A 23,845-nucleotide genomic window follows, 5' to 3' on the forward strand; every position below is an offset into this window, starting at 1 on the left:
TGGTGCCACAAAACCCATACGGTTTTTATACCACCAGCAAAGGCCACAGAAATCTCTGAGGTCAGCAGTGATGTGGCCAAGACAATGCAGAATGAGAAACAGAATGAACTTTGTGTGGAGGACAGGGAAAGGAATCCTAGGTAGCTGCCTTATATAGCGCCATCTCCATTGGTCCATCTACCTCAGTACTGTCCACACTGACTGGCAGCAGCTCCCTCCCATCTCTACTTGGAGATCAGATCCCAGGGAATGAACTTGGGACTTCCTGCATCCAAAGCAGATGCTCTGCATTGAGCCACAGTCCCTCTCCACCTAATTCTTTGAAATAGTAGTATTTGCATAGGGGAGGGAAGCTATGTTGGTGCCAGATATTTTCCCTCCTAATGCTAATTATCTGGTGGGGTATGCACATGAATTTAATGGAGTCGGGGGGGGGGAAGAGTAAAATCACCACCCACCTAGGCTGCCCTGAAGCTAATTATGCACTGTATTATGTCCATTGCGCATGCTTTCCTCACTTGAAGAACCAGTATTGACCCCCATGCTCTGAGTTTAGCAAAGGAAAAGCACTCGGAGAAGAGGAATTTGACAGTTTCAGCCTTAAGTATTGTAACTGTCACTATTCATTGCTGCATTGTAGCTGCTTATAGGAAAGTTTAAGAGGAGGAACAATCCTGCCTTTCTTTTTGAGGGACCAGCTCCCGACTCTCTCGTTTCCAGTAGGTTTTGCCATCCTTTCCTAGTTGCACCATTCCACTGGCAACCAGCTGCAGGGCAACAGGAAATACCCGGCTCTCTGCTTCTTTGACCTTTTCTGACAAGGTCTCTTCCGTGTCTTCTGCCTTCACAGAGACGGGCTCTTGTAAGATTACTGCTTCGAGACTAGTATCCTCCAGAGAGAAAGAGAGAGAGAGAGAGAGAGATTCCATTAAGATAGGTGGCTTTCCACATGAAGAGCAACAGAAGCAGAAAGGGCTTGGGACAGAGTAGTGTTACTAAAATTCAGCCTGGAAAAGATTAGCAGAAAGTTGTAATATAAAGGATAGGTGGCAGGTTGAAAAGAGATGAGGAGTACATTATGGCCCAAACTACATCCAACCTTGATGATATAAGTAGCAACCACTTTTTAAGGTGATCCTGATAACAATTTCACCACTATCATGGTGCGCGCACCCACCCACCCTGGTATTTGGCTGTTGTTTTTTTAAATGCCACCTGGTTCTCATCTTATCTTTACAGTCACTGATAGTTAGGTGCTTAAAAATGGCATGCAGGAAGACAAATGGGTAATATAACTAGGCAGAGGGGCAGGTAAGGAATTGGTGGTTGGATATGTTTTTTTTTTTGAGAAGGCGGTTAAGGTTGCAGTTCTAATCCCACTTTCAAGGGAATAAGCACCATTAAACTTAATGGGACTGCCTTCTGGATGAACAGGCCATGCATTTATTGCAATGTAAATGAGCTTGGAGTTAATATTGTTACGATAGCTAGAAAACATCCATCAAGGGCTGAGGAGAACAAGGTGATATGACAAGGGATATGTCACCAGGTACAGGGAGGTCTGAGACTTTAGTGCAGGCATAGGCAAACTCTGGTCCTCCAGATGTTTGGGAGTACAATTCCCATCATCCCTGACCACTGGTCCTGTTAGCTAGGGATGATGGGAATTGTAGTTCCAAACAAGGTAACATTTATAACTAGAAGGTAGTTACTCTAAATAACATCAAGCTCAGGAATAGGGATCCTGTGGCCCTCCCAATGTTGTTGGATTCCCATTAGCCACAACCAGCATAAAAATGACCAGGAATGATTAGAAGTGTAGCCCAATAACATCAGGAGGATCACAAAAAAAACCCATCTCTGACCTAGATACCCCATCTCTGCCTATGTCATGAATGAGAATTATTTGCAGGTGTGCAGAAAACAGAAAGAGGTGTTTTCTTTATTCTCAGGAAGATACTTACAAGCACAAAATGGACCGTGCAGCCAGCAATTTTGTATGCAGATGAGAGTGCATTGTGCTTGTGGACATTTCCTCCTTTAGTCAATGGTGAAAGTGATGGATAAGTGCTCAAAATTTTCCCTATGATTAATGAAACCGCTGTTCAGACATATCAAAGAGACAAACAAGGATGTGCAAAATGGAAACGGAAGCCCTGCATGCAGATCACCAATTGAAAATCACTGCTTCGACTGAGTATATGAACCCAGCCTGGAAATTCTTATGATCCTACTTTGCCTTATACATGCTGAATCTAAGCAGCTGTCAACCCTTCTGAGCAATTAAAAAATACTTAATACAACAATAGTTTGTTCCACTTACCACTCCATTTCCTAAGGAAGTTGCTAGTCAAAACTCTTATAAATCCTGCCAGACAAACAAGTTCCACAGAGAATTCTTCAAGGACTCTGTCAACTGTGCCTTCATATTCTGATCTGCTTCCATACAGTTTATGGTCAATTACCTACAAGAATTAATGCAAAAGAAACTTCCAAGCCCCCTACAGATCAAAACAGAAGAACACAGGCAACCTTTTGAAGACCCTCAAAATTTACATTAAATTTATACAAACCAGGTTCTAGATGTTGTTTTTTTACTTGTAGACATAATTGTCTCAAGAATATTTATCTAAATATGAGGCATGGGGCGGTACTCTGCAGAGAAATATTGCAAGTGAAGATACTTTCTGGCAATGTGGGATTTTTTGGCCATGAAATTATAATGCAAAGTTCTCCTTACTCTAGTGGGGATGCCAGCCAGGGTTGCATTCTTCAGTTCTTCCACCCCAGACCTGCTGGCGATGACAAGGACTATTTGGGCACAGCTTGCTGGCTCTTTTGCATATCCCAGAAGTGCTGTCAGGCTTGTACCTCAAATGAGAAGATTAAGACACAGTCAGTCTCTAGTAGACATAGAAAACATGTGCCCAGGGAAACAGCAAGTGACCCCTCCACAGTATGCACTTATAATATCATTGCGAACTAACAAACACATGTTCTGTGTCAACCTTTTACATAGATTGCTGCTGCATTTTAGCTGTACAACTGCTTAAGAATTCCTGTGCTTTTAAGGAAAGATTGTGTGACGGGTCACTTTCATGCTGTATAAATGGTTGTATTAACCACCAGAAATTTATACATTTGGGCTGGAGCAGAGAGGGCTCTCTGTTATATTCAGGTAGAATACCAAGGCCTGTATATTCCTCATTTTCTTCTACAAAGTTTTGTATCACCTAATATATCAAAATTAACAATAACATGGGAAAACTGGATGTTAACTTTCTGATCTTCAATTAATGATTCTGTGTTGTTGGTGGTTGTTTTTGTTTTGCTTTCTTTTTTATGATCAGCATCTAGTGAATATCTTCATAACATTCTTAATATTCTCCCCTACTCTTATTCCCAGTTAATCCATAATGTACAGGTAATTCTATCCATTTCTAAACCAAAACAAATCCCATTGAGTTTAATGGGGTTTTCTTCCCAAGTGAGTATGTGTAGGAAAGTTTCTGAAACATGCTTTTCTGCCTATTTTTACAAAACCAGTATAGATAATAATCAATTATTGTAAATTTCCCTGGCAACTAAAGCATGCTTGCACATTTTTCAATAATTGTGGTAAACTTTGATTTATTTTTATGGAATTGCAGTACTGTATACAAATATTTTTATAAAGAAATTAAAACATAAACAAGTCAAAGACAGAAGAGTTTCCGCCTTCATATCATCTTCCTAGTTTGTCCCAATCTGCCTTGCTTAGAAGTCCTTAAGACATGAGGATGTTTCATGGCCATATCATTGAGATTACCAGCAAGGATACGATACTAAATATAATTGCAAAGTAAATTTGAATGATGTGGTGTGAGGCAAGATTTGGATATCAGGGGATCGACTGGATTTTAATTCTGATCAAAAATGCAATTAGTATAAGGACTATCTGCATATTAGCAGCAATCAGTTCTATTGACCTTTGCCATAGTATATCAAAGTCGACATGCTCTCACAAAATCTCTATTGCAGAGATGGTTATTGAGTGTTATGGAAATTGCAAGCTCACCCATTTCTGAGATAAGAACAGCTACTTTCACTTTGCTTTTTCTGCATGTGGTCTGGACCTGGCTGTCTACATTGGAAAGATTCTTCATAAATGGGTATCTGTTTTGCAGCAATGCTTCAATAAGATTCTTGATTACTACATGAGAACACCCTGAAGAAAGGAAAGGTAATTCAGTGCACACGCTTAAAATATAGTAGCTAAAAGCACATACATTATTTGGGAAGCTAAACTGCCAAAGGGATAGGAATGTCTATAATATCCAGTTGAAAGCTCCTCTCCTTAATCCCACAAAAGAGTTGAAAGCAAATAACCTTTAATTAATTGATGTTTTCATATATTTTTTGCATTGCGCAGGACTTGGAAATGGACACCCAAATACAAACTAAACATTGGCCCATGGCCCAGTTCACATGTCATATTATGCCATAGTTTAAAACAAACTATGGTTTAATGTGAACAAGTTCTTTCAGAGCTCCTTTCCCACTCTTGTTGATGCCATGCACAGAACAAGTCATAATCTAACTTGTTATGTTGTCCAGACTGAGGTTCATGGCTTGTTTCCCCGAGGTAAATTACAAGCGTGACCAAGAGCAAACCTTGCTTACCACTCACAGCTTGGTGAAAACAAGCCATAAGCCTGAGTTCAGACAGCATAGCAACCCAGACTTTGATTTGTTCTGGCTGTTGTGTGGCAGCAGCAGGAACAGAAGAGAGGTGCTGAATTTACTCCTGCTACCCAAGTTAGGTTACATAGCTGCAGAAACTTAATACAATTGCGGTGCAAATCACAGCGCAATCCTATGTATGTCTACAAATTAAAGTGCAATCCTATCTATGTCTACACAAAAGTAAACGCCATCATTTTCAATGGGTCTCACTCTCATATAAATTGGTATAGAACTGAAGCCTTAGAACATTTGAAATGCTTTTGTTGGATTTTAAGCTGTTTGTATGTCTGAATAAGAAATGCAATGACCTGCAAGGTGGTGGATGACTTTCCCGATCAACCATGCATTCTCGTATTTCTGGAGATCTTTCAAAATCTGTCCAGCAAACTCCTTTTGTACCACAAGCACAGCACCAATCCCACAGTTAAACATTTGAGACATCTCCACTTCTGAAAGGCTTCCCTCTTCTTGAAGCCAAGAAAATATTGAAGGAATACTCCAACTATGAGCATCTACAAATAATTGAATTTGTAAAGAACAACACTGTCCTTAATTCCATCCCTGTTAAAGCCATGGCACAGGTTCATCCTCCCAGCCTCAACTATCATTAGCAATATTGGATACAATCCAGCAAAATATAAGCACTACTATGTCATGCTGAAATTATCTATGTGAAGGACAAACAGAGACCTGAACATATGCATAAGAGGAAGAAATTCATTTCAAATGGGTATTCTGATATTTCCTCTCGATTGCTGGGATGAGGCACTGCAACTGTGCAATACTCTAGGATTAGTTATTTCACTATCAGACTCTCAAGAGACCTATTGTCATGGTTTGGAACTCTATCTGTCAGCAGAGGTCGCTTGAGACTCCTAGGAAGGAGAATATTCAGTTCCTCCAGTGCTCTAGCAGACAATAGTTGAAATAGCCACCCCCTCCAGAGACTTCTATAGAGGAGGGGCTGCAGGACACAGTGAGGCTCCCAGACACTGTCCCTTAAAAAGTTGCTCTTTTAGACTCGCATGCATCACCCCACTGGGAACTGAGAACTCTCCTTTCCACCCCACTAAGCCCAGGGTCTGGAAGAGGTCTTTCACCTCAACACAGCACATGCCAGCATAAGAAAAGTGCAGTCTCTTGTTATTAGGCAAGGGTCCTTTAAGAAGGTGTGGCTTGACAGGAATATTTAAAATGAGGGGCCTATGCGGTGCCCTCCTGATGGATTCTAATTTCATCAGGTCAATGTTCAGGGATAATAGGAGTTGTTCAGTCCAGCAACATCTGGAGAACATCACTTTGGGTGCTCCTGATTAAACATCCATTGGCTGCAGACCACATTGAAGCAACAATCTCAACCAATTTTGGCTCTGGCCTGACTTGAAACCAAAGCCCCACAATGAGCTGTCCATGGTGTTGGTTCTTGGCTCACTGAATAGTCATGTCAGGCTACAGTTGCCCCTGTGGTCTCCCATCTGGAACAGAAGACTTACATGGAGTTTGGAGTCCATTGCCCCAGGTAAAGAAATGCTGGGTTCCAGCCAAAAAGTCATGATATGCAAACTACTGATGACTCCTATTCAAAGGGCCAGAAGAAAACTATTTCCTGTCTTGCTTGCTTTCTACTTCTAGGCCAGAAGTACCGTGGTACCTTGGTTTGCAAACGCAATCCATTCCGTGGAGGTGTTCGCTCGCCGAGGTATTTGCTCGCCGAAGGCACGCTTTTGCACGTGTGCGAAGCGCCGAAGGCACGCTTTTGCACGTGTGCGAAGCGCCGATAGAGCGGTTCTGCGCATGCATGCGCTGCGCAGATCGTGTCTGCACATCCGACGCCGCGGAACCCGGATGTAAACACTTCCGGGTCCACAGCGTTCATGAACGAAGGTTTTCATAAACGGAGGTAGTCGTAAACCGAGGTTCCACTGTATTTCATATGTTTACATATATAAGTATATGATTTTATTTGTATGCTGTCTTTCCGCAGTTCAAACCATGCTCAATGTGGCTTTTAACATGGAAATATATATATAACTGCAACATAACAAAAGCAGTCATAGACAATAAATAAAACACAAAAAATACACAGCCAAACTGAATAAATTCCACATAAACCACAAGATCTGAAATAAAGATTTAAAAAAACGAATGGCAACAACATCAACATCCCCCCAACAGTCCCAAAGTCTGCTTAGCAGCCTCAGCTTTCGTAGCTGGAGACAGTCAGCATCCTGCCCTCCCAGGTCAAGTGGGAAAAGTAATGCAAGGCAGGGCCTAGCCATTCTTCCAGGACTCACAGCCAAGATGGTTTACTTAAGGGTGTGTGCATATGGCGAGTTTCCAAAATGCTTTTATTAATGTCATGCTAAAAAAAGAACCATGTGTATACTACATATAGATAATACAACAAGAACAAAAAGTACTTACCCAAAACCACACCAAATTGTTCAGGAAGGATTGTAGAAAAGCTTCCCAGCAACCCCCCTTCTGCAATATGGATGTAGGCTTTCACATTTCCTGAGCGGAGTACAGGCAGCAGAGTTTTGCAATAGATTTTGGATGGGGTTAGCAACTGCTCTCCTGTGAATGTATGAGAAGTTTTTAAACTGTAGATAAAATCATTCATACAATCTTATAGCAAGCAGGACAAGACTCCTTCCTCACCAAGCTGAAGCTGTCCCCAACCTGATGCCTTCCAGATATTGCTGGACTACAACTCCCATTAACCCCAGCCCAACAATATTTGGAGGACGTCGGGTTGGTGAAGGCTGTCATAAGGTCTCCTTTGTTTCTTTCTATGGAGAAGAAGCAATACAAGAGGACAACAAGGATGTCTCTGAAGACACTGTAGGAAAAAGGTGCAGTAAAAATCATGATGGAGAACTAACAATGCTGAGAAGTGTGCAATACCGTGTTTCCCCTTTTTTAAGACACCGTCTTATAACTTTTTTTTCTCAAAAAAACACAAGGTGTCTTATTTTTAGGGGATGCCTTAATTTTTTACGATTTTTATTATGGACCCACCCTGGGGAGCAACTTCTTTTAAAAAGAGACACGGAAAAAAGAGCAAAGGTAGCGGTGAGGGAGGCACTTTGTGCATGTTTAGAGACCACCCCATCCCCAGCTATAAACCCACCCCGGCTTTCCAAGACCCCTTTTCCCCAGCACTGGACTGGGGGGGGGGATGTGAAGGGGGTGTCTCTCTGTGCATGCTCAGAGGCAGCCTTGTCCCGGGTGCCGCTATGGGAGGGGAGGGAACTCACCCAACCATGACCCAGATCCTGGCCACGACGAGGCGGCGTGCGCCGGCAACGGACTGAGCCAGAGCCCCTGGCGCAGGCCGTCGCAGGCTAGCGTTGAGCTCACTACTCGCCCCGCCGAGCGCAGCCACGGGCCCATCGCCCAGCCCGCCTGCCTGCCTCCCGCTTCCTGCCCACAAAATTCCGGCGGCGGGCCATGCAGCCCACGCCGCTCCGGCGGGGCGTAAGGGGCCAGCAGCGCTTCCGCTGCCGTTCGTGCCCTGGCGCCGCGGAAGGACCCGCGGGCCTCCCACCGCCGCTCTGCCTTGGGCCATGCGGCCCACAACGTTCCGGCGGCGCGGAAGGGGCCAGCAGGGCTCCCGCCGCCGCCCGTCACCCTAGCAGGGCCAGCGGGGCTCCCGCCGCCGCCGCTCTGCCTTGGGCCATGCGGCCCACAACGTTCCGGCGACGCGGAAGGGGCCAGCAGGGCTCCCGCCGCCCCCCGTCACCCTGGCAGGGCCAGCGGGGCTCCCACCGCCGCTCTGCCTTGGGATATGCGCTCTGCCTCGCCGCTCTGGCTCGGCACTCCGCCTGGTGCTGCTGGACGTTCCGAGCGCTCGGCGCTGCGGAACGCTCCACTCTGCAGCCGCCTGTTCCGGCGGCGGGGCGGCAGGCCTCCTTGGCCGGGCCAGGAAGAGGCCAGGCCGCTGGCTGGGCGCTCCGCCCGGCACTGCTGTGAGCTCTGAGCGCTCGCCGCTGCGGAGCGCTCCACTCTGCAGCCACCTGTTCTGGCGGCGGGGCGGCAGGCCTCCTCGGCTGGGCCAGGAAGAGGCCAGGCGGGTGGCTGGGCGCTCCGCTCGGCACTGCTGTGCGCTCTGAGTGCTCGGCGCTGCGGAGTGCTCCACTCTGCAGCCGCCTGTTCCGGCAGGTGGCTTGCCGCTGCAGCCGCTGGTTCCAGGCCCCGCTGGCTGGCTGGGTTCCGCTGGCTGGCTGGGGCGCTCGGCGGTCTCGCTGTACACGGTATGAGAGGTATGTCTTATTTTCGGGGGGTGTCTTAGATATAGCAACTCCTAAAAAATGCTGCCATGGCTTACTTTATGGCTACGTATTAAAAAGGGGGAAACACGGTAGCTTCAAAACCAGGCAATTATATACAGCAGAGATGAAAGAAAGAAAGAAAGAAAGAAAGAAAGAAAGAAAGAAAGAAAGAAAGAAAGAAAGAAAGAAAGAAAGAAAGAAATTCAATAATAAGTGTATGGTGTTAATTTTCAAGAAATGTTCAGGGGAAGAAATTGGGAGAAGCAGAAATACCTAAAGTCTGGGGACCACATCCGCCAGGAACAGAAGAGAAATAGTGTAGGGATGATGTTAAAAGAATCTTCCTCACAAGACTAAATCCTTGGTTGTGAAGGCCAGAAGAAGCTATTCCAATGAGGAGATCACCACTGACAATCTTCTCCTGCTGTGGAAATCCCATTTCTTGTTCCACAGCAGCAACAACAAAGCCAACCAGGTTGCACTCTCCAGGTGCAAAGGTGCCAGACATTTCACTGGTCTCTCTTCCTAGGAAATAGGAAGAGAAACCAGCAGCAGTAAATACCATAAATGTTCGTGGAACTTGCATTCTGCATGGGTATACTCAGTGCTTTGTGTGCAGAAGTAGTCACAAATATGGAGTATCACCTCTTCCCCCCTCCCCAGCCTATGCATAGCTGCCAAGTTATCCCTTATTTTAAGGGATTTTCCCTTATGCTGAATAGGCTTCCTCGCGAGAAAAGGGAAAACTTGGCAGCTATGAGCCTATGGCAGCCATTTTGCTTTGGCAAACACAGCACTTTTATCAATGTATGAGTACCAACACCTCATTTTTTGCAGTGGGGGAAAAGCACTGGGTATGCTTAGGATTGCATAGATTATTACTGTATATTCCTGCTATAAGACTACTTTTTAACCCAGGAAAATCTTCTCAAAAGTCGGGGGTAGGGTTGCCAGACTCATAAGTGGACAGGACTTCTGTGCCTTTAATTGCCCTGCTCTCTTTTGAGTCTGGAAACCTTAAAGAGAAACCAGCAAACCCTTTGCTTGGAAATTAAACAAAGGGTCTGCTGGTTTCTCTTTAAGGTTTCCAGACTCAAAAGAGAGCAGGGCAATTAAAGGCATGGAAGTCCTGTCCTCTATTGAGTCTGGCCACCCTAGTCGGGGGTCGTCTTATACACCGGGTCATATTTATTATACAGCAAGTATATCCCAAACTCTATATTTTAACCGAAAAAGTTGGGGGTTGTCTTATATGCCCAGTCGTCTTATATGCCAGAATATTGTTCACTTACAAATATATGCCTATCTTAATCCATCCATCTACAGCACTGACGAATTTTGGAATAATTCTTAATGTCTGCTTTTAGGGAAGTGAAAGAAAGATTCTCATATTGGTTAATAAAAGTACAAAATAAAAATGTTTATCAGGGTGTGTGCATGTGCTCCAAAGCCTGCACATATGCCACACAACAGATATGCACCAGCAAGTCACATGCATCACCATTTCAAAGACCCTACAGCAGACTTGTACCACCCAGTGTGTTAAGGCTGGCATGAAACAAACATTTTCTACAGCCCCTCCACCAATTCTAGTTTGTTCACAGTGCACTTGGGCACCTCTTAAGATACTGAATCCCAATTCTGCACAAGGGTTTCTAAGATCAAATAGAAGGTTTTTTGTTTATGTATGCATACAATTATATTTTGAATCAAGATGGTGGGTTGAACCTTACAAGACTGCACTGAGTTTAATCACTGATTTCAAAACTACATCTTTTTTTGTTTCTTGGAATTTCTGAGCAATGTTGGTGACGAGGCTTCTAGTTCTAATATATATTTTAGTGAAGGGCTGGAAAGCACAGCTATTTGCGTCACAGCAAGTCTTATCTGCTCCCCCTCTATAAAATGGGAACATGATATTGATGGTGCCAGCCCAGACCTGGGCAATGTTTTTCCAGGGTTTTCTTTTTTTCCATCTGGAAGAACCCTAAATAACGTTCAAGCTCTGCAATTGGAAATTTATGCTACCATCACCACTACAACAACTTACAGCTCCTAGGACGCGAAGAAGAAATTTCAAAACTGAGAAGAGAAATACTGAGACGTGGTCATACCCAGAAGAGTACATCCTGCCAGTTTGCAAGCTCCATCTATCCCATCTCTTATTGACTGAGCCACACCAGCATCCAATTTTCCATGGGCAAAATGGTCGAGGAAGAAGAGGGGCTCAGCTCCCTGAACCAGGACATCATTGACACACATGGCCACCAAGTCCTGACCAATCATGTCGTAAATATTGCACAGCTGGGCAATCTGTAATGAACAAGGGAATCAGTCTGGGATTTTAATGTGAATGCATTACTCTGGTATAAAAATATTACTTTAGGCAGCGTCAGACACTGGTCTTGATGTAGCCAAAGACTCAAAGGATGTTCTTTTCCTATATGAGCAACTGATGCCAAGCAAAAGGCAGGAGCTTGTGGTGGATCGCCATACATGATAGCTAGGACGCATTCAGCTTAGTAGTACATCTCAAGTTCTATAGGGGCTAGCCTAGAAAGCTCAAAATTGTATAATTATATTGATTTGAAACATTTATAAGTGTAGGTTATTTCTGTGTCTATCTTGATTGGACCCGTGTAGCTTTGTGGTCTCACACGGAAAAGTTACGCATCACAAGAGACATGGGCATAATACAAGCTTAAGTAGGGACATGCCTTGGTTTACCTTCATTTTTGTCCCAATGCTTTTAGTTTGGGATACTAGAAGGGGATCGTTATAACCAGATGCTCTCAAATCAAAGAAGGGAAAAACACTCCCCCGATGCCCACAGCTGCCTGAAAGATACACAGAAGTCAAAAACATTGTGGGAAACAGCACTGCTACTGAAAACTTATTACTACTCCCCCTTGCAAATCCTCATGTTTGCAACAGATCACTGAGACAAGGCTGAGATATTGCAAAAGGTTGGAATATATGAGTGCTTCCTGTTTCTGCTTTAGATTCTAGTTATACAGAATATCTGTAGAAAACAGCAGAGGCTACCACTGTTGCTAACAGAAGCAAAAGCAGAGCATCGGGTTTCACATTCACCCACATGTGCAATATGATACCATAGTCAGACAGGTGTTTACACATTCCATTCAGCTATTACAATATGTGAAGCAAGAACAAAAGAGATAGGTTAACATTTCCACAGCCAAAAACATTGCGTGCACTGGCTTCCTGCTATGTTGTTGACCTATGACAAATTCGGTGTGGGCAAGAGAGCAGCATACAAAAAGCAGAAATAGTCCATAACAGCCTGAATTTCCATACAAAGATCATGACAGCCGCAACCCAATTAAATATTTTAAATTGATTTATCACATTTGTTTTAGTTACTTGATTAATAAATGGCTCAAAAATTATGATGGCTTTATATCACATCTAGTATCACCATTAGCATGGCTCTGAATAAGTATCAGTTCCTGGGAAACATGGGGCAGGGGGAGAGGGCTATCACTCATGTCCCACAAACATCTAGTTGGCCACTATGAACAAATGCTCAACTGGATGGACCTTTGGTCTGATCTGGCAGGGCTTTACTTATGTTCTTACGCTATCAATTAACTCTCCCCCATGGGTAAAAACAACATTTCTAAAGCAAGAAGCTTATTTTATTTGTTTTTAGATGATGCATCTCAGGCATCATATCAGAAGATGCTCTCTCTCCTGTATGAGGGGAAAGTGAAAACGGTTCTTATGAACCTAAAGTTTAGTCAATTGAACATTGTAGCCCTAACCATACTCTTGCTACTCTTTGTGCAAGAGAAAGCTGCTGATATGCAAAGAGCAATAACTTCTGAGGCTAAGGAAGGACAATGAAGTGAGCTCTTGCCAGAAGCTGGTTAGTATATCCATTTAATAGTTTGGTTCACATTGAATAAATTTGAAAAACTGAATTGGTCTTCAAAATCCTTTGGGAATCCATTACTTCATCTGATCCTTACCTAATTTGGAACCACTTGCAGCTGTTAGGATAGATGGGCGAACCAAGACATTGCAAACAATAGGATCTGCAATTCTGTCTTCATATGATGGACTCCTAAAACAGAAGCACACGTCACTGTTGTTAAAACGTTTTCCAGTTACAATTGTGGTTGCAAGAGAATCCTGGCAGTGGCAGACTTTGGACTTTCAAATGTCAGTAACGCCCTGTGTGATGCCAAAATTTGGTGTGTGTGTGTGTTTGGCCACCAATACTTTGGCCACCTCATGAGAAGAGAAGACTCCCTGGAAAAGACCCTGATGTTGGGAAAGATTGAGGGCACTAGGAGAAGGGGACGACAGAGGATGAGATGGTTGGACAGTGTTCTCGAAGCTACGAACATGAGTTTGACCAAACTGCGGGAGGCAGTGCAAGACAGGAGTGCCTGGCGTGCTCTGGTCCATGGGGTCACGAAGAGTCGGACACGACTAAACGACTAAACAACAACAGTGTGTGTGTGTGTCCCACCCCTTGCCTTCCAGTCTAAGTCATTGTTGCAGCACCTCTGCCGCACCCTCTCAGCTGGGCACCCAGTGCGGATGAACCAGTCATGTTCCCTTAAATCCACCTCTGATCCTGGGCAAAAAAATAAACATTCGGTTAGCACGCATTATCTGCCAGTGCCTATGTTTACATACGCAGACTGTCTGAGAAACCTCATCGCTTGATAACCAACATCTTTTCGATAAGTTGCACCCTGGAAATAAATGGCTGCTAGTCCTTTGTAGGCAACTTCAAGCGCTGATGCAAGGTCCTCCTTCATGGCTGTTACTGTCAGGACTCTGCTGCCATTAACCAGCACTTTGTCATCCACTGCTATGGTAGCTCCATGGAAGATCTCCAGGCCTAGCTCTTTTGCCTGAAGGAGCCCTACAAAATTTGAAAGGAAAATGGGCTTGGTTATTATACATATTCTACAGATGTAGATGGTTGTATTGTCAATTCCCCCATTTCACGGGGTCTCAGAATATCAGCGGAAAGTCCGCACTTCACATTTCATTTAAGTTTCCCTGTTGAAACATTTAACAAGAAATACATTTAGTAAATAATTCAAAATACTATAACTGAAAGATGATTATTGTGGGTTTTTTTTAACAAGGAATAATGACTGTCAGAAAACATAAAATGAAATATTCATTGTACCTTGTAATTGAACGGTTCAGAATAAAAAAGAATTACCAGTGATCTCCTTGCCCTGATTACAACAATCCGGATGCCCTTCACTTGCCATGACAATCGACACAGCAGTACAATTCTCTGACCAAGCCAACATGGAACTGCAGAGCCTGCCATCAACAGTGGCTTGGATCACTTCATAAAGATCATTTTTAAGAAGCTGAACAACTACCTGCAAAAGTGGACATAGGTAGCAATTGTATATATAAATATATATGATTCAGCAACTATATCTAGTTCAAATCACTGCTTCTGCAATGCTTTTCTATTTCCAAAAACCAGTGGCAATTAGCTTACAGTGATTACAAGTTAGAAATAAACCCTAAAACCAGATGACCTGTTTATAGAGCATTTGTCCCAATTTGTTTGGGTAAAGTTTGCAGCAATCAATCTGATTTGACTGCAGGGAGATTATACTACAGTGAACTCCCCAAAGGAGAGACTAGCATAGAACAAAGATTATACAAATCCCATTCAGTCACTGTGATATACTGGCTTCTCCTTTGTTAACTCACAATGTCGACCATGCAGCACTACAAACTGTAATGCTATGCTGCTGGAGCAGAAATTACATACAATCTGAAATATTAATTTGCTGTCTTGGTAGTTCATAGGATTAGGTTGTATCTCTCTGATTTACCTGGCATTGCGGGTCACCAAAACAGCAGTCAAAACTTAAGACTTTCACACCATCTTTGGTAAGCATCAATTCTATCTGCAGCACACCTGAAAGGAATCAGAGAATTATAGATAACAAATTAAAGTATATATTTTAATGCAGGCATAGGCAAACTCGGCCCTTCAGATGTTTTGGGACTACAACTCCCATGATCCCTAGCTAATAGGACCAGTGGTCAGGGAAGATGGGAATTGTAGTCCCAAAACATCTGGAGGGCCGAGTTTGCCTATGCCTGTTTTAACATGTCTTTAAAATGCATACAGCTAGACTATGGTATGAGATGAAGTGAAGCATTTCTTTTTTAAAAAATCTGCATATTATTATTATTGGCACAAGATCAAGTTCTCCGTTCAAAAAATACTTCCTCCAGAAGTTGTCATTCATTAAGTAAGACTCAAAAAAATAGTAAGTTGTTACGTGAAGACAGGAATGAGTTTTCAATATGATGAAAATCCACAACATAAATCAGATGGAATAATGTCATATGACAGAATGATCATTCCCAAGGAACTTGATGTCAAGTGTAACTTCTTACCTATATAAGATATGCCTTCTTGCTTCATGCTGTTGATAATGTGTTGAAGAAGTGTACCTTTAACTTTTTCTAGAAGGACTTCGGAAATCTAATGAGCAACAGGAGAAGGACACATGGAGACCGCTTTATGGCAATTTTTTCCTCAGTGTAAAAATCAAAACATTGTGATAAAAAAGTAACTGAACACTAGTAGGGGCTGGTTCCCATTGGGACTGTTCACACAAAGACCAACAGTAGATGGAGCCAAAGCAAATGAAAGGCAGAGGCAACTAATTCAAGCTTTGTCCCCATCGTTCTTCCTGCCATCATCTACGAGGGCAACACTAAGACTAAGGAAGTACATACTCGATCAACAAAAATAAACATTAGAGTTTTGCACCATTCTCAATTGCATCAGCATCAATTACGTGTATTAAGTCCATTTCTTAGAATAATTTATTTTAATTCTGCTAGTCACACGGAAGGACAGACAACTCCATGGAGGCCATCAAAGTCTTGGCATTGACTCCTACAGAGTCTGCTCAGAGCCCTCCCCATCATCTGCTGAAAGTTCCCCACCCACTATCAGGTTTACATCTGCAGTCTTCCGGGAGGGGGGGAATGGAGCCGGGATTATCAAGCTGCTAAATTTCACATTCAATACCAATTTATGTGCTTCTGAAGTATGACTGTGGAGTACAACACACGTTTGTCGGCACAGCATTAGCATGCTAGAATCTTGATAATATGGTTTTCCATTAACAGAGGCACCGACTTCTACAGAAGACTGGGGGGGGGGTGGGTGGAGGCAAATGAAGGGAGAGATTTGCCAATTGTGTTATTGAGCTAAATCTGATCATATAGTCTGCATTGCGTAGTTCTGGGTGCATGGCTTAGCCACCACCCCCATTGCTCTCTTTGCCTCTCTGTGTGCCAAAGGGTAAGCCAGACAGAATGCCCTGCTAAGCTATCAAGGCCGAATGACAGCCTTGTCTGACGCTATCAGTCTGACGCACAGATAGTCAGGGACTCAAGCCCCCACTCAAGGCTGCTGGAGGACGCTACTGGGGTAGCATGAGTCAGCATGTGTTTATGCACAGGACCGGACAGAGGAAGATCCTTATATGTACTTGTGACCCCCTTGCATGCGCACATATACAGAGGAGGGGGAAAGGAGCCCAAGAAGTGTATAAGAAGCTTTGCAATTTGTGTTTCTTTGCTCTTGTCGTGAGGCTTAACCACCAAGGGTCTCTTATTAATAAGAAGTTAAATTCTTTCTCTGAATTCAACCCCTGGTGTCATCATTTACTATCTCTGTCCTGCCTGGGCGCAACTTAAAGGACCCTTAGTAGCTGATAAGACTACACAATGACATATGGGTGACTTCAGAATGTCAGGAGAAGCCAGAGGGTGGAGCCGAACATAGTGGCAGTACGGCTTCAATGGCTGGTGGCTCCTCTCTAGTGCTTGGCCTCTTCCTGCTCCTCCTGCCACTGCCACAGGCTGAAGGCTGCTTCACCCATCTTTCCCTTACGTGGCAGGAGGAAAAAGTGGAAGAGAAGGAACTGCTAGCTACGACTGGCCTCTTCCTCGTCCTCCTCCTGCTGCCGCCACCAGCCAGGGGCTGCTTCCCCCCTTCCCCTCTGTGGCAGGAGGAGGAGGAGCCAGTCACTGAAACCAGGCTGAACTGGGCTCCACGCTCAGCCTGCTCCACCTCGATTGTTCTGAACACTGGGGGAGTGGGGCTCCCCCAAAAATATATATATATATTGGGAGGACAAAAGATCTGGGCCCCTAGGAGATGATGTTTATGTCCATTGTTATTCTAAGGTCAATAGTTGTCATGGATTACCCAGAAAGATTTGAAAGCATCACTAAAGAAATTACTTAGAAGACACGCTATATGATTTCCAGGGAAAAGGCATATGGAGTCCTAAGCAGAGAGTGAACAAAACTTGTTGGCACCTGAGGTACTGGACCATAAGCTCCCATTCCAACAGTGCTTGGACCCCAGTCTTCATCAGATAGTCGCTTTTGGATCTGGACTGGTGGCATGAGAGCAAAAGTGACTCCATCCACAAAGCATAAGCACTGAGAAGAAAATTCAAGAAACTGAGCAACAAATATAACACACTAAAATCACACACATTATACACCAACGTACACAAGTTTCTCTCTTATTAATTCAGTCCTTGCAGTCCTGCCTTTCACAGCAGTGCTGAGATTAGCAAGAGCTTTTCATTTTCACCAGCTAGTGGCTGACGCTCAAATTGTAGTTAAGGTCACAGAGTTGACGTGACCATGTGAAAAGTTGTCTGCTGCTATTCTCTACTCCTCCATGTTCTGACTGCCACAGTACACCCTACCACTACGCAGAGTAAGGAAGCTGCCTCTGGCAGCAGATACTGGGGAGGACAGGGAGCAGTGATCTGTTGAAGGAAAAAGCTGTGTGAGCTAGGCATAGTTTGTCCCGCACCCTCTAAGGTAGCCTGCTATCCATAGATGCAATGGAGAATGCTGTCCTGTTGCTGGTGTTGTAAGATTCAGCCGCCAGTCTGTCTGACTTCTGGCGTGGAATTGGGAGGGGAATTGGGACCACCTTGTCCTTCATCTCAGGCAAGAAAATGCCTTAGGCAGATCTTAGACAGAGAAACCAGTAGGAGAACACTTCAATCTCCCAGGAGATTCTATACAAGATCTCAAAGTAGCTGTTTTATTACAGAAAAATTTCAGAAACAGACTGGAAAGAGAAGTTGCTGAATTGCAACTCATTACCCAGCTTAAAACCATGGAGAGACCTGGTATGAACAGAGACATAGGATTCTTATCTCATTATACATGATCAAGCTTTCTTTAGCACCTCAGCTTTTTCCTGCAAGACCAATTGCAGTCACTAACAGTCGTTAACAGTCATCAACAGGTTTACCACTCCTATCAGCCCATCACCCATTCCCATCACCCCCACCCCCACCCTCTGACTATACATAAGGATCTGGTTACTTCTGTTTCTGTGTATCTGAAGAAGTGTGCATGCACACGAAAGCTCATACCTATGACAAACTTAGTTGGTCTCTAAGGTGCTACTGGAAGGATTTTTTTTTTTTTATTTAGGCAGATCTGTTAGCTCCTTCCTCCCCCAAATCCACAAGCAGTCACCAAGTCTCTTTTCCTTTCTTTGGAATCCTTGTGGGGAGATGAAAGTCTACACAGCAGGTCCCTACCAATTGCAGAAGTGTCCAGTTATGTTTCTGTGCCTTCCCCTTCTGTGCCTGAAGCTGCTAACTCTGAAAATTCTGCTTGTATTTTACCCTGCAAACGTTTGTAAAGCAAGTCCCCTTAGTATCCCTTGATGGAAATAATAATGATTGTGCATCAAGGTTTACAGCATGCTAAAAACTATGATAACAATGCACAATAAAATCCCTATATTTGTTGATAGCTCTCATCAGACAGGAACTGTCGAATTAGCACCCAAAAACTCAAAAACTCCTTGTGGTTCAGCAAGTTATGGGGTTCCTCTGGAATTTACCCTGCCTTTCCCCCAAGGATTTAAGGGCCTCCTATTCTTATCCATAAAACAATCCTGGGAGGCAGGTCAGGCTCAGAGTGTGTGACTTGTAGCCCGGGGTGACCCAGTAAGCTTCATGGCAGGGTCAAGTTTTGAATCTAGATCTTCCCAGTCCACTAAACTATCCACTAAACCACACTGGGAAATAGCAGTAAATCATGCTAACATTGTGCTCTGTGCTAGGTGAACCACATTGCTATAGTCAGGGACAGCCCACCCATGAGGCTCAGTGAGGTAGTTGCTTCAGGCAGCAGGCTGAGGGAAGCTGTGAGGGACAGCAGATCCAGGGGACCCAGGAGTGTATTGCTCAACACGTCCCGTACTTGTTGCTCAATGCTCCCTCAGTCTCCCACCTGTATCTCCTCTGCTGCTGCCTCCAATGCCCTGACTGCTCCTCTCTGTGCTCATATTTTCTCCGCTGCCACCTTCAATGAGATGGGGCTTGCTTGAGCCACCTCCTGTTGCCTCAGGCTGGCCTTGGCTCTTTCTATTAATAATAATTAAAGTTTGTGGACTATACAAAAACAATACAGGGTAACTCTGACTGCAATACTTAATGAAAACACACAGAAAACTCTTCCCCTTTAAGAAGTTCTTCAATTATTACGGTATCTTGGGTGTCTCCAAAAACATTGCCCTGCATTAAAAAAGAAAAAAAAAATCCACCGGTCAGATTCTAATTTCATTCCATCTTCCATTTTAACAAGAAAGCTCTTTTTTAGATCATTTCCAATAAAGTCACTTTTTTTTTGTTCACCTGTAAACCTTCATGTAGCCCACAATCTACTCTAGATTCCCTACTAAATTTTTATGAGGTGTGATGATTTGCAGTTTAAACATATAACTGGTTTTTGTACGTCAGAACACCTTTTAAAATATTATATAATGACATCACTGCACAATGTCACAGAAGAAGAAAAAACCTACCCAAAATACAAACATAGGTAAGGTAAAAGGTAAATGACCCCTGGACAGTTAAGTCCAGTCGAAGGCGACTATGGGGTGCGGAGCTCATCTCGCTCCAGGCCGAGGGAGCTGGTGTTTGTCCGCACTCCGCAGACAGCTTTCCAGGTCATGTGACCACCATGACTAAACCGCTTATGGCACAACGGAACACTGTGCCAAGTAACAGAGTGCATGGAAATGCCGTTTACCTTCCCCTATTTATCTAATTGCACTGGTGTGCTTTCGAACTGCTAGGTTGGCAGAAGCTAGGACAGAGCAACGGAAGCTCACCCCATCGCAGGGACTCGAACCGCTGACCTTGCAATTGGCAAGTCCAAGAGACTCAGAGGTTTAGACCACAGTGCCGCCCGCATCCCCATTTGCCTTACCTTACAAACATACAGCTGCATATTCCTGCATTGCAGGGGGTTGGACTACAATCTAATTCCCGAGTGTAAGATTTATCCTTACATTTAAAAAAACCCCATGATAAACCAAATTAAAGCACACAACAGCTTAACAAAGAGGCATAAATCACCTGCAGAATTTCTTGCACTGCATTGCAGGCTTCCTCTCTGTTGGGCGCAAGAATTATCTCTTTTCCAGGACCAAAGCCACTAGGCTTTACCACCAATTCAGGAAAAGCAGCACTTTAAATTTAAGATAGAGCATATTAGAAGCAAGTCACTCCTTTTCATTACATGGTCAAAATTTTCCTCTCTTTTTTAAAAAAACAACAACAAAAAGTTCCTGGACTGTCTGGAACACAACATTTTAGAGAAAGGACAATTTTAACACATCTCCAAGCAGGGCTGAGAGAGAACCATGGAGACTTACAGTCAGTCTGTGTAGGCAATACTGAGCTACGTGAGAATATTCCAATTATTTATTTTCTAAACTTTATCCAGCCTTTCTTCAAGGAAGGCTTGGGCTAACTTAGAGTGATTAAAGGCGTGAGGGAAAAATTCACCCTGATAAATTACGGCACTTTAACCTTGTTTAGAAGTACCTAAGGAATAAACATTGTGAAAGGCTTTATCATCCTTCTTATTTTGTTTTGGTATCTCCTCCCCCCCCAAAAAGAAACAACCAATAAAAATGCTGTTGTATTCAAGGCTGATGAATAAATAAGAGGAAGAAGTGTCCCCTGTTTTCTGGGATCCAGTAGCTGACTGCAGAGCCTTGTGGTTGTGATCTGCAAGCCGAGCCTAGTGTGTAGTGAGGGAGAGAATGTAGAGGTTGAAAGTGGAGAGACTGAGATCTAGAACAGTAAACTTGTTGATTTTTGGCCATTCTACAATATTCATCAACAATTTTCAATACGTTTGGGGTCCCTTTTTAATTTAATTCACCAAAAAGCTATACCATCAACTCTAAAGAGCGTAAGCTAATGGAGAAAACAATGCTTACCTATTAATAAAAGTGCAAGCGTCTTGCGGATTTAAAAATTCATTCCATCTTGCTGTTGGAATTCCATGTTGATCAAGAAAGACCTTAGCGAAACTTCGACTTGTTCCCAGTTGTGCTGCCCTGGCTGTAGGGCCAAAACATCTAACTCCAGCCGCTACCAAGTCATCAACGATTCCTAACAACAAAATACTGAAAGGCTCAGACAAAGCTTGCTATGGAATTCAGATTTTTTAAATTAACACTCCTTGCCTGTCTCAGAATGGTATCACAGAGCTAAAAGAGCAACTAAAATTATCAGCAGGCAGCTCACCAGTATGGAGGAAGGCTTAAGAGCTTGGGGGTTTATAGTTCAGAAACAAAAAACGATGCAGTTTATCATGTCACCTTGAATTCTCTCTTTAAAAGTCTGCCTGCATCTATAATTAACTTATCAAACCTGTAGCCAAGGTATGTTTTGATGCCTAATACAGTGGTGCCTCTGGTTACGAACTTAATTCGTTCCGGAGGTCCGTTCTTAACCTGAAAACATTCTTAACCTGAGGTACCACTTTAGCTGATGGGGCCTCCCGCTGCCGCCTTGCCGCCGGCACGCGATTTCTGTTCTCATCCTGAGGTAAAGTTCTTAACCTGCCGGGTTAGCGGAGTCTGTAACCTGAAGTGTTTGTAACCCAAGGTACCACTGCAATGCAATGGTTTTCAAAATAGAATCTATATCAATATGAACTCTGGTCTAGCAAGGGAGTTCTTTTATGCAATGTTCCAAGATGCTACATGCATATGCTCATACAAGAGGCTTCTGGCTGCTGTCTATCTACCTGCAGGATTATCAGTAGGAAACACACTGTCTAGAGTTTCAACAAGGCAAGAAGAAGAAGAAGAAGAAGAAGAAGAAGAAGAAGAAGAAGAAGAAGAAGAAGAAGAAGAAGAAGAAGAAGAAGAAGACCAGCTATTCAAAACCCATTTTGCTCTCCACTTGATGATACCTGGGGTCCTATGCTACCCAAGACTGGGCCTTTATTTTTTTTTAAATCTAGAGCACTTGTTTTTTTTTTCTAAGAAAGGAGTTGCTAACTTTACCTGTCACAAGGAGAGCTTCTGGTCCAGCAATCACAAACCCAATGTTATGATCTTTGCAGAACTGGGCTAGGATAGTATGGTTGCTAATTAAAACCCCTGAAATAGATAATAGATAAATAATAAATTGGTAGCTTAGATCCCAAGATAACTTACATCAAAAGCCTATGTGCTCTGGCTCCCACAGTAACTTTAATGCTCTAAGCCAGCGGTCAGCAACCTTTTTCAGCCGTGGGCTGGTCCGCTGTCCCTTAGACCATGTGGTGGGCCGGATTATTTTTTTGGGGGGGGGGGTGAACGAATTCCTATGCCCCACAAATAACCCAGAGATGCATTTTAAATAGCACACATTCTACTCATGTAAAAACACCAGGCAGGCCCCACAAATAACCCAGAGATGCATTTAAAATAAAAGGACACATTCTACTCATGTAAAAACATGCTGATTCCCGGACCGTCCGTGGGCCAGATTGAGAAGGCAATTGGGCCGCATCTGGCCCACGGGCCTTAGGTTGCCTACCCCTGCTCGAAGCAGTACAGTACATAAGCAAGACAAGGGTTGAAGGTGCAAGGCATGGCTACACAAGCTAAGATGTTGATCCAACAAGTGCCATGCCCTCTGGGCTCCCATTAGAAAGGAATAGGGTGGGCACGCACCCCTTAAAAGGCTGAGCAATGTGGAATGGGTATGTGGGCCATCTGTGGAAGTAGAAATTGACTAAAATTGTGTTTCCAAAAACCACTTTGTTATCTAGGTAAGAGTTTCAGGGGCTGAACATGTTTGATTACACACTCCAACTCCTTCATTAAGTGGTCATGGTCAGTCAGTCATCCCTGATCTGCAGAAGTTAAAGTGCATCACAGATTCAATGAATGTCTTGTATTTTTTTTTTATCCTGTAGCGCAGGGGTTGTCAACCTGGTCCCTACCGCCCACTAGTGGGCATTTCAGGTCTCTAGGTGGGCGGTAGCAGGTTCTATCTACAGCACAAGCTGAATCCTTCCATCGAGCACTGGTGGGCGGTAAGGAAATTTTGCCATCAAGAAAGATGCATTAGTGGGCAGAAGGTATAAAAAGGTTGACTACCCCGTTGTAGCACTTGCATTTTTGTATGTGCATTCTGCTGAGTTAACATAAAAAGTCAGACATGTTCAAAGCATTGATTTTTCTCACCCTTAGCATTTACATTTACGCAATACTGTTTTGGAAAAGTGGCATGGGTGTGTTTCTCCACTGTATGACCATTCAAATACATTCAAATATACCCAATGCAGGAAAAGTCACAAAATACTACAAGCTCTTCACCTGAATTAGAGATTTTGCCATCATTAGCTGTACCGGCATTTCCTGGAGCAACCAGTACCTGTTTCACATGTGGAGACTGTGCCAATTTCCAAGCCAAAGCATGTTCTCTGCCCCCACTGCCAATCACAAGCACTCGATCAGCCAT

At 43.7% G+C, this 23,845-nt stretch overlaps 1 protein-coding gene across 1 annotated transcript; it reads right to left on the reverse strand.

The window, feature by feature from the left end:
- Nucleotides 1-656: 656 nt before the first annotated feature.
- Nucleotides 657-23,845, reverse strand: LOC118085722 (trifunctional purine biosynthetic protein adenosine-3-like). Its single transcript, XM_035116681.2, has 21 exons — nucleotides 23,701-23,845; nucleotides 22,399-22,494; nucleotides 21,322-21,496; nucleotides 20,450-20,561; nucleotides 19,535-19,603; nucleotides 17,364-17,489; nucleotides 15,420-15,507; nucleotides 14,846-14,931; nucleotides 14,209-14,377; nucleotides 13,668-13,899; nucleotides 12,992-13,086; nucleotides 11,727-11,836; nucleotides 11,114-11,312; nucleotides 9,273-9,524; nucleotides 7,150-7,302; nucleotides 5,034-5,237; nucleotides 4,058-4,207; nucleotides 2,741-2,835; nucleotides 2,324-2,465; nucleotides 1,965-2,083; nucleotides 657-890 (listed from the first exon to the last, which is right to left on the reverse strand). The coding sequence occupies exons 1-21, from the start codon at nucleotides 23,843-23,845 to the stop codon at nucleotides 657-659; spliced, it is 3,051 nt and encodes a 1,016-aa protein (XP_034972572.2).

Source organism: Zootoca vivipara, chromosome 4 (assembly GCF_963506605.1).
Source record: "Zootoca vivipara chromosome 4, rZooViv1.1, whole genome shotgun sequence".
Lineage (NCBI taxonomy): Eukaryota > Metazoa > Chordata > Lepidosauria > Squamata > Lacertidae > Zootoca > Zootoca vivipara.

What these genes read in the sequence shown, in the direction of transcription:
- LOC118085722 (XM_035116681.2), bottom strand. Translation starts at nt 23,845, where the DNA reads ATGGCTGATCGAGTGCTTGTGATTGGCAGTGGGGGCAGAGAACATGCT. An exon ending in AGTCATCCACCACCTTGCAG is followed by an intron (nt 4,208 to 5,033) that starts GTCATTGCATTT and finishes TCCTTTCTTCAG; the next exon opens with GGTGTTCTCATGTAGTAATC. An exon ending in TGGCTGGCATCCCCACTAGA is followed by an intron (nt 2,466 to 2,740) that starts GTAAGGAGAACT and finishes TAATTCTTGTAG; the next exon opens with GTAATTGACCATAAACTGTA.